Source organism: Calypte anna, chromosome 1, assembly GCF_003957555.1.
Source record: "Calypte anna isolate BGI_N300 chromosome 1, bCalAnn1_v1.p, whole genome shotgun sequence".
NCBI classification, from domain to species: domain Eukaryota; kingdom Metazoa; phylum Chordata; class Aves; order Apodiformes; family Trochilidae; genus Calypte; species Calypte anna.
This window is the reverse complement of record NC_044244.1, coordinates 61,275,881-61,290,348: the sequence shown is the minus strand read 5'-3', so window position 1 is coordinate 61,290,348 and position 14,468 is coordinate 61,275,881. Positions and strand designations below refer to the sequence as shown.

Sequence of the window (14,468 nt, the reverse complement as noted above, 5' to 3'; positions counted from 1 at the left end):
CCATTTCAAGGCTTTCCACCTAAGCCTTAAAAATGAGGAGCTGGGCAGGCTAAGAACAGTCAGACTTTTGGATTAGAGGAGGCAGGAGGGCAGGTTTTGAGAGTGGACTCTCACATCTTCTCTCCCCCCTCTTTGCTCCAGCAAGTTCCCAGTACCAGGAGTCTCTATTAGCTGGACCATTTTGTTTGACTTCTTCCCTTCTTTACAAAACATGCTCCAGGTTCAGATCATCTCTTCAGCTTGAGACTCCAACCTCTTGGATTCTCTGCCAGGAGAAAGTGAAACCAACCATTATTCTCACAGTTTTATTTGTAAAGGACATAGCATGAAAAGCTGTATTTCAATGTACTTCAAAACCTGAAAAACCCATGTCAGTTTGTGATATGTATGTTAAAGTGCTTGATATAACAATACTTTTACTAATATTGTCTTGAAAATAATCCAGTTCTTATTCAGTTAGTAATAATGTAAAGACAAAATATACTTAATGGAGACATTTAAGGATCATTTTAAGCTATACAGGGCACATTTGTACATTTCAAGTGTAACATACAGTATTTCCCCATAAGATGGGCACCTTCATTTGATTGAAAGAAGGAATTTTCTCAAATATGCCATCGCACAACTATTCTAAAAAGACATTTTTGAACAATGATCTCTAATTCCACAAACCAGCTTGGAATAAACATGAGTAGGTTTTTCACTAAACAGTAGGATTTCATTCATTTCAGAGAATTATAAATACACATTTTATACAATAGAGAGGCATCTGACTCTCTCAGGTTACCACACTGGATGTTAGTATAACAGGACGATGCAAACTCAGACATCTGCAGACAGGCATTCAATAGGATTTTTTTTTTTTTAAAGCAGATACCAGAGAGCTTTGGTCTTTTCCAAGATTCCCTTTCTCAGCCAATGAAGGTGCTTTAACACTGAAGTAAAAATTGTGTTAGCTTAGAAGTATCCTGATGGGTTTCTCACCATTATAGTGGGTAGAATAATTTCTGTAAACCTTACAGAAAATGAACCTCACATTTTCCAACAAAAAAAAGTTGTCTATTAAAAAAAATTAAAATAATAATAATAAAAATACATGGTAGAAAAAAATTCACTACAAAGAACCATACTCCCAAGTTTGTCAAGTAACTCTGAGGCACTCAGCTGTGCCCTTTCAACATATTTTAGGGTGCTTTATTGCCTACAAGGAAATACTAGACATACATAATTTTTATTGTATTATTATTATTAACATGATGTGAAACCTAACAAAACCAAACAAGTCAAAGCTTGCTGGAAAAGCTGACATGAAGTTATATTAAGTGCTAAAGGTTCTTTAATGTAGTTTGAAATGGGGAAGTTTGAATTTTAATATTTCTCAGGTTTTGACTAATTGTAACTTAAGAAAGATTTTGCTATTGCCCTTTGTGTGTGGTTTATTCGTATCTGCTTGACCTTTAGAGGTGCTTTTTATCCTTTATCCTGCTTGCACTTAGCCCATGTCATGACATATGAATGGTATGACTGCTTAAGACATAAGTACTCTTTTGAGACATATCCAGCTAGCAAATGCAGATGCTGCTGTGAAGAAATCCAAGGACTGAAGAGGTTATTATTTCAGTAAAATGAAAGTCACTTAGACTGGGTTGGGTGTGAAAAAAAGAAAACCATGTATAGCAGTCATTAGACATAAAAGGCTTGAGTTGTAAAAGAAATCAAAACATCCTAAGCAGTCATTTCCAAATTATGCTGCCACATGGTTTCTGGTACTAAATGTGTAATTTACTGATAGAGTTAAGTACTAGGGCTGCATTTTCAACTGCTGCTGAAGGGCTGTCATACATCTTCTCTACTGACTTTAAGCAGACTTGCCCAGCCACACAGAAAAATAGCCTGGATTTCACATTTCTAGAAATGTAAAAGAGATGCCACACTGCCATGGGTTCTGGCTACCAACTCATGACACCACTCAGAGCCTTTGTGTTAGTTACTCACACCCACAGCAGTGACATGGCAGTGCTGCCTACAGTGTTTAGGATGGGTTTAGTCAGTTTAAGGAAGTACAATCCCAAGAGGAAAGAATTGTTATTAAAACTGAAACCCTCAATTAAAGACTCTCCAACAGTGTTATTTTACTTCTTTACAAACAGAAAAAAACCCTTCCATAGCCTAAAACTCCCCCTTCTAATGAAACAAAGTCACATGAAGAGCTTTCTTCTGTCTGGAAATACAGTGTGAAACTTTGATGCTAAACTGAGTGCTGTTATAAGAACTGGACAGCAGAAGGACCACAGGAAAACTAGAGAAGCTTGACAAAAGGCAGGAGAGAAGGAAAACCCTACTTTTCATCCTCTTTCCTTAGCTCTCATTCCTCTGTCCACCATGTGCACACTATACCCAGACCTGCTACTGCCCCCTGTTCCCAAGTCCCTCCTAATGCTACTTGAGAGCACAGAGCAAGGCACTGTGCTTACAATACCTGTTCAGGGCCTTTCCCCAGCCACAGCTGACACTGAAACATCCACAGAAATCTGCTGACAGAATGGCCAAGATCAGAGGGAATAAACAAGTTAAGACAAACATCTATATTTAAACTAACCTCCAAAAACTAAAAACAGGTGAAGCTAAATACACCCTCAGATCCTTCCATCACAAGAATGGAAAATACACTCCATATTTGCTGCACTGTATCCACAAATTTATTTTAATGTAACCTACTGTTAAATTTTTAGTGTACAGGATTTCAGTTGCTCCCAGTTCCTCTTCAAGACCTGTATCTACTCATACATGCTGTATTACTAACACATTAACTGGAAAGAGTGTATGAGAGGAGCCTGAAAATACCAAAGTGAGATTCTTTTTTTCTTTTTCACTCCTTTTTCTTATTTTTTTTGTTGTTGTTGCTGGATAATTTAAAACAAAAAATAAATGTAATCCAAGATCCTGTACTTCCTAGGAACACTCATTCTGCAGGATAAAGGAAGACTCATAACATGTCAGCATTTCAAAGCCATCTGATACACTTCAATAGCACAACAACATTCTTGTTTATGACCCTACAGCAAGGATTCTTCTCAAGTACAGCAAGTATGAACCAAATTCCTCAACACGGGAAAAAAATCCTCAAAAGTAACCCACGACACAAAGTGGCTGAGGACAAGGGGGGAATCATCAGATCAAGACAGGCAAGGGACACAGAGAGTGAGACAAGCAAGCCAGCATTCCCAATCTCAGGCTACAGCAGCACTGTTTAGAGAGATTTCTCATACTCTCAGTCTCTGAGGCTGACAGACAGCAGACCTCCTCTCCAGTGTTTAAGCATTTCAATGCTTGCCTCCCCTTTTGGAGATCAGCAGAAGTGACACAAAGGCCTGAAAGGAAAAAAAAAAAAAAAAAAAGACAACTCACAACTTCCCTTCAGTTGAAGGACTGAGTCTTCAAACAAATAAAAGAAACAAAAGGAGACCATGTACAGTAGGATAAACCAGCATATGTTTACAACACTTCCAAGAGTGAGACAATCACAATGGCTACATAAGGATATTTGCTGTATTAATTTGCATTCCTGAAAAAAGCCCTGCTGAGTTTGCACTGTGTTTACACATTGATTGGCTTCTTCCTCACAAGCAAGTAGGGGCATCCCTTTCTACCTCAGTCCTTCCCTCCCCCCCAGTCCTTCCCCGGGTTTAAGCTATCCATAGTCAGAACAAGAACATTCAGTCTAAGAAAAATTTCTTAGAGTAATATAATTTCTTAAAGAAGATAGCATATTTACACACATCTAACACATGAAAATACTCTATTTTATACTAAATTTCTGTTTCAAATAAACTACAATACTGCATCTTGGCTTTCTGCAGCTTTAGAGGACAGTCCCCATCGGGCACAAACTGGGCTTCCCGCTCCAACCGGCAGCTTTGCCTTACAGTGGTGCACTACCATCTCCTTCAAGTCCTGACAGGTCTCCAGTTGTGGTTTGCTTGCTTGGGAAAGGAATAATGAAGTTCTCAGCAAAGCCGTGCTAAACATCCACTCCTTTAATGAGCGATCCTTCCAGGATGATGTTGAAATCTTGCAATGTCTGTAGAACTCGGATAAGGGAGTTGACAGTCATGCGGTCCCGGAGGAGAGCATTCTCCTCATACATCCTTGTAATGGGAGGGCACTCTGCCAGCAATGGGATCCACTGAGGGAGCAAGTGGTCCCTGCAAAAGGGTAGAAGAAGTCATTTAGCACCAAGTGCCATATATATCAAACTGAAATTCTTCTCAGAGAACACAACCTAAACCACACAGTCTCTTTTTGTGGGTGACGTGTGTTTGCATGTAATAGTTTCCTGTGTAATCACAGCGCTTGATTTTGTTAGAAAAACACAAGTAACTGAACATACTGGAGGAATGAAGGGGGAAAGGTATCATCAGAAATAGATAACTGACTTTGAAAGAATTCAGCAACATTTTCAGATCAGGAAGAGGGAAAGTAAAACTCAGGAAAAAACCAAACTGTTTTCCATCTGGCTTTCCATGTATCCAGCCAGACAAGACAAAACTGCTGCTTCTTTCTAGATATACCAACTTCCACCCTTCAAAATACAGCTAAGTCCCCCCTTGCCCCTCCCCAAGTGCAAGGCAGAAAGCATCCTATTAGGATGCTCCTATTCGAGCACAGATCCTATGAGGAGAGGCTGAGGGAGCTGGGGCTGTTCAGCCTGGAGAAGAGGAGGCTCAGGGGAGACCTCATCACTCTCTACAACTCCCTGAAAGGAGGGTGTAGCCAGGGGGGGGTTGGTCTCTTTTCCCAGACGACTTTCAACAAGACAAGAGGGCATGGTCTTAAGTTGTGCCAGGGGAAGTTTAGGTTAGATATTAGAAAGAATTTCTTCACGGAGAGAGTGATCAAGCATTGGAATGGGCTGCCCAGGGAAGCAGTGGATTCTCCATCCCTGGAGATACTTAAAAAGAGACTGGATGTGGCACTCAGTGCCATGGTCTAGCAACCGCAACAGTGGTTCAAGGGTTGGACTCGATGATCTCCAACCCAGCCAATTTTCTGATTCTATGATTCTATGAAAGAAAGATTCATCTAGAAATGCGTTGTCAAAATTATAAGACATCCGATTTTCCTAGGCAGAGTGATACAGTGAGGATTTAGAAATGTACCAGCATATGAAATCTGCATTCCCAAAGCCAGCCCTTCATCAAAACCACAAGTTCAAGACAGACTTCATACATATGACTGTCCAGCTAACAGTTATAACAGAGTTCAAAGCATTTTTAGCAGTTTAGAAACTAGCTATGTATTACTACAGCCTCTTTGCTCTCATCATGTAGTAGTAAAGCTGCCTGAAGAAGGCACTAGATAATAGTTAGGTATAAGATGTCCTAAAAAACTAAAGGCAATAACAATGGTGTAAAAATATTCTAATCTAATGCAAGAGGAAATAAATAACAGAGTAGTTACGTACCTCGTCCCCAGGCAAACCAGAATCTGGAATTTGCCATCCTTTCCAATGTTCCTTGGAGCTGTATTGATTGCATTAACGTAATGACAGAAGGTTTTGCATGAAGATCTCTGAAGCAAAAGTGCCTCCTCATTGTCTCCAATCTGGTCACTGGTTTCAAAATAAGCAACAGCTTTCTCTGTTACAGGGAGAAAATGAGAACCCAGTGAGCAGAAGTACTTCATTGTGACATGGAATTACACAAGGGAATCCTTAAAAAAAACAACCTGCTGAGAGCTATCATACAGTTTATATATGGATTCCTCACTTTGAAGACCAAAGGTAGGTGGTGATCTTCACTTTTGCTACATTTTGGTTGTCAGAAGGCTGGTTGATGTCTAATACAGTTAGGTAACATCAAGAAGCTTCACCAGAGTCCTTATCAGTGGTTTCATCTGAGCAAGCACTTACCCTCAGGCTAAGTATCTCAACTTGTGAGCATGTTTTAAGGGAAGAAGCATCTATTAAATTACCACAACGTGGGCCTACAGATAAGCATCACCAGAAGACCAGTGCAAGTGATTAGGTGAGTTCTCATAAACAACTAGGAATCTAAACCTTTCACTCCTTGCCCTTTCCCAACTCTCCCCCTTACATGAATTGCTAATCTACCCCAACCTTCAGCCTACCTTCTTTCCAGGTAGAATAACAGCTATTGGAACATTAATCTATGAATAAATGACTACAATTTGAAGTGCTCTTTAAATTCCTGCACACGTTCACACTCATCCCTTATGCAGAATTTAGTATTTCTCATCTTCCATCTTGTTTCTCATTGACTTTAAGCAACCTGGAGCAGGTGGTAGACAGGAGCAAATAGCACCCTAGCTCACCATGATCTGAGATCTGTGCATGAGTAGTAATTTTGCCCTAATCTTCTTTTGCCTCCAAATCACATACCCACTTACCTATGAAATCCCAGATGAAGACATTCTTATGAAAAATGCGAGCTGACTTAAATCCATGGTGGAAGACCTGTTCCAGTGCTGCAACCAGACCATTTTCTCCACACAACAGAATGGTAAGGCTCCCCCTCTGTGGGAAAAGGAGAGTCTGTAAGTACAACTTGCCTTGTTTGTATGCTAGAAGCTTCAAATATAGTGGCATACAATCTCGACTAGTACTTCCATTTATAAAAATATTTACATACATTTTAGATAGCAGGCAAGTCATGAAATATAGGAAGTACCTCTTTTTCTGGCTTGTGAAAGTGTTTCACAATATTGTTCACAGCTTCCCCAATTCCCTCTTGGATCTGTCCTGCATTAGGCTCTGTGAAATGATGGAGAACATGTGACTAGCTGAAGACACCAACTATATAATATCTATCAAAATCTTATGATACAGCTTGAACTGCAGAAATTATTCTGTATCTTTTTAACAAAGTTAGAAAATAATTTGTCTTGGGTAAACCTAAGCCCTGATCACAAGCAAGTGATGATAAATCCTGGAATAGTCAAATTATCGCCCTACTTAAAAATGCACAACCCAAGGATCTGGCTTGATAAATATGTTGAGTTCATCACAGCTTGCTCATCACATAGAGTACAGCAACCCTCACACCAAGAGACAAAAACTGAAAGGCTGTAGCCCAGGCATTTGACTCAATGATACATGACACAGCCCAGAAAACCCAGCTCTCACAAATTCCTGACTTGAACCCACAATGTTTCATTGAGCCAAAAGAAGTATCTATTTTGGGCACAAGTCTCCTCATTGTACCAGTGTGAGGGGCCACAGGCAGAGAATATTCCGTATTAATGGTTCCATGAGTAAGTAATCTGTGTTAAAACATATGCCATGTTTCTTCTCTGAATCTGGTAAGCCTCTGCTCCTGAACAATGCCATGTCTCCACTTGCTACCATCTCATGTTCCTATGGAGGTACCTACAGAAAATTATCTAGTCCCTCATTCACCTTGATTAAAACAGACTGAAATTTTCAAACTTCCTTTTAAGCAGATATTTTCCAGATGTCAGTAATTTTCATAGTTCCTCTTCGAGTCCTTTCTAGTTTTTCAGGCATATGTAGGTTGCTACTAGCTTATCCTACAACTGTTATTTTGCAAGCAGGGAATGTCCTTTTAGAACATGATGACTTCCACAGTCTTTGGCAGGAGTAACAAAGAGCCTCATGTGTCTCACAAGAGAAATTAATTATTGGACCTTAGTGTTCTCAGATGTAAGGAAATGCTCTGCAAGTAGCTCTGGTGCCCACTCCTCCTGCTAATGTGGACTCACAGATGTAAAGAGCTGCAGTGGTCCCATGGTGGTTTTAAAATGCTGCATTACTCTTGAAGATTAATCTTTCTTTCCTTGCTTGCCATTTCAGCAGTCATGTAATCTAATTTTACAGGAGCTGGACAGATTTATGAATGGGATCTACCCTGTGCTCATCTGAATGCTTTAGTGGAGGGTCTCTCAAGTAGCCCTTACGGTCGTGTGCCCTGTTGTAGCCAGGTGCAGCTACTCATAAAAGCTAATTTTAGGGACGTGAAGCTGATGTCCCCTGGGGTCCCTATGGAGATGTGCTCCTCCAGATAGCAGCTCACAGGATCCACACCAGGCTCTTAACTGCCCTTGGGAGAGGGCTGCCTTCCCACTGACTGCAAAGCGAGCTGGGAAGCTGAGCATCACCAGCTACTGCAAATTCTACTGCCTCCTCCTCCCTCATCTCACATCTCACCATGCTCCAAGGAGAGATTATTATCTCTCAGCTGCCAAATGGGGACACTGAGAAAGGCAACGTGTACAGTGAGATGCAGGCACACAAACGAGGGCAGGAGAAACTCATCTCACAGCTGTTCTTCTGCGCTGAGCTTTAATTCCCAGCAGTTGCTGCCCCCTTTTCCCTAGGGCCCTGGGGCAAAAGAGAAGCACTCACTGGTGTTCTTCCCTGTGAGGGAAGTGATGCTCAGACGTCGAGCCACGGTGGGGGATTTCTGCTGGGGTGGGGTACGGCACTGCTTTCCCAGCTCTTCATCAGAGGTGGAGGACACCAGCTCCCCAATGAGAATTCGCTCCAAACTTCCATCATCAATGCCCTTCCCCAGCCACCGCCCACAAGGAAACCTGCAGCACAGCCAGCACAAACACAGGTCAGCCACACAGGTAGCCTGGCTTTATCTCAAAGCCAGAGGGACAGCTAGCACCCATAAACACTGTCAAACAGGCATGAGATGCTCTGTAGCCAGAAACTACAGGAAAAGGGAAATAGGAAGAGATTGCAAGAAAGCATAAGACAACAGAAAGTGTTACGCACATATTTGATGGGCCACATCTTGATTTCCGCTGGGCTATTTTTTTTACTTGCAACCAGAACTGATATTCAGCCTCTTAAAAAAAGATGATTAGCAATTAAAGCCCTACATAAAGTTCACACCTAGCTGAAGCTGTGGTATCTCTAACTCAGACCTCACCTCCCATTTTATTGCTGTACGTTTTTGATCCCATTCACAGTCCTGAGAAAATCCATGCACATGTCCATACCTCCAGTCCTTGTTCCCCATTTCCTCCTACTTACCCCTGACACACTATGGCCAACTGTGAGTTCTGGAGCTCACCTCTCTGAATTATCAAAGTCCATAGTTGGAAAAAATATTTAAGTCTGCTTAGACACATGTTTTGTAAGACAAATGATGGTTTAGGAGGTCATTTTGACAAAAGAAGATTAAGAAATCATAAAACCTTTTTATTTCCTTGTAATCCAAATTTCTGTACATTTGTTACTGTACCCAGACATTTGAATATTTTTTTAAAAGAAAAAGGAAACAAATATTTACCCTAGACCATCATTACAGCTTTCTTGCACAACTTTACCACACTACTTTAAATTGATGCAATAGACACAAACATATGAATCACCTCACAAGTATCCATACTGCCTGTCCTGTCTCAGAAAGATGCAAAGACAGTCCTACATTCAAGTCTCATTTAATATTTATCAGATTATTTTACTTCAACTAGGGCTTTGGAAATGAAAAAACTGAGGGTTGGAGAGAGCAAGGCAACCCTACTGGGTACCCAAATCAGCCCTCACTGCTCCATCAGCTGAGAAGACGAACCCCTTCCTGCTTTTTTCTACATTTGGCAAGTAGAAATTTCAGACAAAGAAAACAAAAACTTCTTGCTTACTTGTATGTGTGTCCTGTTATTTCATTTCTGACCATGACACAATCAACCAGCCACTTGGCTAGCAGCCCTGAGTTGTCATGACCAATCTGAACGGTCGTCAGCTTCCCGAGATTCTGGCACTGAAATGAGTAACAGTTTTTACTTAATTTAAAAAAAAAAACAAACCAGCAACAGACAACACACACCCCCACCACATGCACACATATGGTCTCAGATGTATGTTTTTATTCAGTTTCCTTTGATTTATATAGCAAGTACTCTCAAACAAACATGCAGAACATTTTGAAAAGCAGAATAATTATTTTAGCACAGAAGAAATACCTTGAGATAAAAACTATTAAAAGCTTGTGAAAAGATTACATTCCTTTTTGTGAGCACTCAACAAAGAATACTTCTCAGAAGTGTTAATTACGAATTCCTAAACTCAGGTGATAAAAAAGTCTGTTTTTGAAGAGGAAATAGCTCTTCAGTAGAAACAGGTTTTAAAAAATGCATTTTGTGCACACTAATTTCCAGTTGACTCACTCTGCACTATGAAACAGTCCCTGTATCATGTGTTTTCAAAGATCAATTTGTTATTGTTGAGCAAGACAAAAATCATAAACATGAGACTTTTAATGTCACAAAGAGACAAACAAGGAAAACAAGGGACTGTGAATTCCAGTGCAGTATGTAATGGTAGGTGGGGCTGGCAGAAACCTCTGTTAACGTCACCTAAACATTTCCCTTGCAAGATCTTGGTTGCTTCTATTAGTGCCAAACAAGCAGCTTGGGTTGGCATTTTCTATAGTGGGTGGCTACCTAGCAGATATTTTGGGAGAGCTTCAGCCAAAGCAGTATTCCAGAACAGTGTTAGTATGGTCCTTAGAAATGTTTAAATGTGTTATTTTGCTTGTTAGAAGCTGCAGATCTTTTCTACAAAATACTAATATCAGAATGAGAGGTGGCCATTACATCACAAAAATATCTTCTCTATCTCTGTCAGTATCTACCTATATTGGGCAGAGGGATTGTTTAATTTTTTTTGGTTGGTTGGTTCATTGGTTTTTGTTTGGTGTGGGGTTTTTTGTTTGTTTGTTTGGTTTTTTTACTGCTGTTGAAAATCAGTACGCATATGCTCAGAGGACACAACTTTAATTTTAGTAGCAGATTTTCCTATGCAATCACTGGTTGCTGAGTACAGCCTGGAGCTAGAGGAGCCTGATGGGGCTTTCCCTGCAATTCCCACTGCCATACCAGCTGCTTTGAGGTGGCTCCAGGCCAATCTGAAACTGATGGATGGGATAGCAGAGATGAACGTGGGGTAGCCAAACGCAAAGAGAAGCAGCAGAGCAAGCAGGGAGCCTGATGGGGATGGTGGCTCTGCAGTCTGAAGGGGCAGCACGTGGGGCTGGGATGCTGAAGAACACAGGAGTTAGACTGGCTGACTGGAAGGAAAGCAGTATCAGGAAAGGAGTTGGAGGGCAAGGAGAAGAAATTTGTGACTGTCCAGAAGTGGGACCTGGGTGGTTGTTACATGGGAAGAAAAACGTAAAGAAGGGAAAAGAAAGCAGGAAGGGAAATGAGGAGACAGAAATACACCCTGAAAATTAGGATTAGCTGGCAAGGAGATGTGTACAGGAAAGAGATATGGAAATAGATGGTGCTGGTGAAAAAAGAGTAGCCCTGGATTGGGACAGGGATGGCAGCAAAACCTATGGTTAAAAATGGTACGTGCTCACAGTGAGTTTTCACCTAGCAGATGGGCTGGCAGCATCATTTTCCTGGTTTTGAATGTACTGAGACCTTGAACACCTGGGCAGACTCTGAAATGCTGTGATCTTAAGACAATCATCCCTCATTAAATTAATGTTTACTTGGAAGCATGTTTCAAATTGCCAAGTAAAATGTAAAGAGTGTGTACTCACCTCAAATGTCATTTCTAGATGGTTTTTCGGAATCTGCATCACACCTGTTTCTCCTAGTTCTCCTGACACACAAATCCATGGGTTTGATGTAGTTATTGCATTGCTTAGTTTTTTGATAGGAATTATCACTGACCTATACGGGATCACTAAGAATGAGGGAAAAAAAAAAAAAAAGGTTATTTTTTTCTTCTCCTTCCACTCCCAGTCCTCAGCATAAACACGGTTTCTGGTATAAACCACGCATCTCCCTCGAAGGCAGCTTCTTGTCCCACATCTCAGAACCCTGACACGGAGAACTCCTCCTGTGCTCTCCCTTGCCGAGGGTGAGACAAACTCACAGACCCTCCCACCCCCTCGGGAAGGCTTCACAGCACCGGCCCCTGCTCCTGCCCCACATCCCCCCGCAGACGCGGCTCCGGGCACCCCGCCTTCACGACTGCCGGCAGCACCGGTGGTTCGGTGCCGGCAGCCCAGCAGCGCGCAAAGGCAGTGCGTGTGGCGGGGTGGCGGCGGGCAGCGGTACCGCACGGTGGTGCTGCAGCCCCGCTGCAGAACCGGCACCGCCGCTGCCTCGCAGCAGAGCCGGACCCGCGCAAAGACGGCGCCGGAGGCTGCCGAGGAGAGGAGCAACCAACCCCGTGAGGCAGGGCAGCGCCGGCCGGCAGCCTGGGACTCATCAGGAACGGTTTGGGTTGGAGAAGAACTTTAAGATCTTCAGGTCCAGCTTTTTACTCAGCACTGCCAAGAGCCCACGAAGTCCACTGCTGTGACCTGGGGAGCTTCTCCTCTTGCCAAGTCCACTGCTTAACCATAGCCCCACCGGGGATGGTGGCTCCACCACTTCTCTGGGCAGCCCGTTCCAGTGCCTGACAACCTTTTCGGTGAAGAATTTTTTCCTAATATCCAATCTAAATCTCTCCTGGAAAAATCTGGGACCCTTTCTTGTTCTGTCACTTGTAACTTGGGAAAGAGACCAACACCCACCTTGCTACAACCTCCTGTCAGATAGTTGTAGAAAGTGGTAGGGTCTCCTCGGTTTTGTGGTGAGGGGCCCAAAACCAAACCAGGTGCAGCCTCACCAGTGCCAAGTACAGGGGCACCATCACTTCTCCACTCCTGCTGGCCACACTATTTCTGATACAAGCCAGGATGCTGTTGGCCTTCTTGGCCACCTGGGCACACTGCTGGGTTGTATTCAGCCCACTGTCGACCGGCACCCCCAGGTCCTTTGCCATGAGGCAGCCTTCCAGCCACTCCTCCCCAAGCCTGTAGCATTGCTTGGGGTTGTTGTGACCCAAGTGAGGGACTGGACACTTGGCCTTGTTGAATCTTGTACAGTTTACTCCAGCCTACTTGGGACACATGGGAAGTTACAAGGGAGAAGGGAATGTCAGAGATGCTGGCATAACTGGTCACAGCATAACCAAAGTCTCAAGTCCAGTGTGTCTCTGTGGACATTCCCTCACTAAAAAGAAACCAACAAACAAACCCACCCCCTCCCCCCCAAAACTCCTCCCACCGTTATTACTATTATTATTGTTGATATTATTATGTATATATTACAGCTGCACCACTCATACCTGCTGAAGACAATGACTGCCACCCAGCCCAATTTGGAATTGACTCAGATACTGCATGCTAGCACTGCAGGAGACTCTTATCTCCTTATTTTTCCCAAGTTGCCTTTTTGACGGGGTAAGATAAGCCAGCTTTTTACTTTTTCTGTGCTATACAATGATATTGCACTTCAAAAAAATACCCTCTAATTCCAAGCACTTGTCCTACAGGGGAAAAGCTGTCAAGCTGGATGCCCACAGAAATAAAGTAATCAAGGATGAATAAATCTCTTTGCGCTGTGCTAGTTCTGAGGGGATTTATTGCTTTAAGAGGAGAAAAAAATAGAATGAGTGCCTGCTTTGACAGCCATGTAAAACTTGCTTCACTTCACTCTGAACCAGGAAGAAAATGAAGACTGAAGGCTGCCACGATGGATGCAAATAATTAGGTCATCCCATGGGTCCTGGCTTCTCTGCATTGCCCAGTGCAGGAGAGAAAGATTAATTTTCAGATTTCAATCCAATCCCTGTTCTCCTTATTACAGGGCAGAAAGGGAAAATCTTTTCGGCGTTTATGGAGAGATAAAAGGAGATTTAAAATATACAGCAGAACACAAAGTGCCTTCTATTTCATTCCATCTCTTTCTGAGTCTGCAGAGAGCAGGCTATTAGAATGCACACTTACTGAAGGCCAGAAAGAAGCATTAGGATGTAGAGCACTTGTCTGGGAGGGAAGATGAAAGAGACAATACAACTCAGTGAGGAAAATCAAGGGCTTGCAGCAGCACTTGCTGCTGATTACACTCCTGTGTGCAATGCTCTTCTCCAGAGCACTCCCACACAACCTTGGCTCTCCAGCTGGTTTCCCAGAGCAACACCCAGCACCCATGGTTTCCAGATAAGGGCTCAGCTACTCCGACACCAGCAACAGCAGAACTGTCTCTTACAAATCATGACAGCAACTAATTCGTGTTCAGGGGGGAAAACAAATTGATTCTCCAACTCACTGATTGTGGTGAAGACGCTTGTGAAGCAGAAGTAATCCACAGCATTGAGGGAGAGCAGGTGATACAGAAACTGTTCCCGCTCTTCTTCACAGCGCAGGAAAGCGTAACGCTTGTAAAGTTTCCTGGGAGAAACAAACACATTGCTTTCTTGTTCAAAAAGCATCATGTATCTTAGAAGGTGTTTGAAACACCAAATGAAGAGTTCATCTTCATGGGAGGTGTAAAAAGTGAGGTTCCCCAGCTAACACAAGAAACCCATAGGGAGTTTTTACCCCCTGTGCTACACATGTTTTGCAGGCCACTCCCTGCTCCATGGTACCATAGCAAGGCTACCAGAGTTCATCTCATTAAAGGATCAGTTTTGG

The 14,468-nt window shown here is 42.6% G+C and overlaps 1 protein-coding gene across 5 annotated transcripts in view; it reads right to left on the bottom strand.

Annotated features, from left to right (window-relative positions):
• Nucleotides 1–291: 291 nt before the first annotated feature.
• Nucleotides 292–14,468, bottom strand: part of DENND5B (DENN domain containing 5B) — a 115,155-nt gene continuing 100,978 nt past the window's right edge. For all 5 annotated transcript variants that reach the window (XM_030449330.1, XM_030449320.1, XM_030449305.1 and 2 more), the window contains 8 exons: nt 14,104–14,225; nt 11,541–11,686; nt 9,634–9,752; nt 8,384–8,571; nt 6,690–6,772; nt 6,409–6,535; nt 5,465–5,639; nt 292–4,205 (listed from right to left, as the gene is read on the bottom strand). In XM_030449330.1, the coding sequence (XP_030305190.1) occupies nt 4,022–4,205; nt 5,465–5,639; nt 6,409–6,535; nt 6,690–6,772; nt 8,384–8,571; nt 9,634–9,752; nt 11,541–11,686; nt 14,104–14,225 (1,144 nt within the window). In that variant the 3' untranslated portion in view covers nt 292–4,021. The remainder of the gene's footprint in view (nt 4,206–5,464; nt 5,640–6,408; nt 6,536–6,689; nt 6,773–8,383; nt 8,572–9,633; nt 9,753–11,540; nt 11,687–14,103; nt 14,226–14,468) is intronic.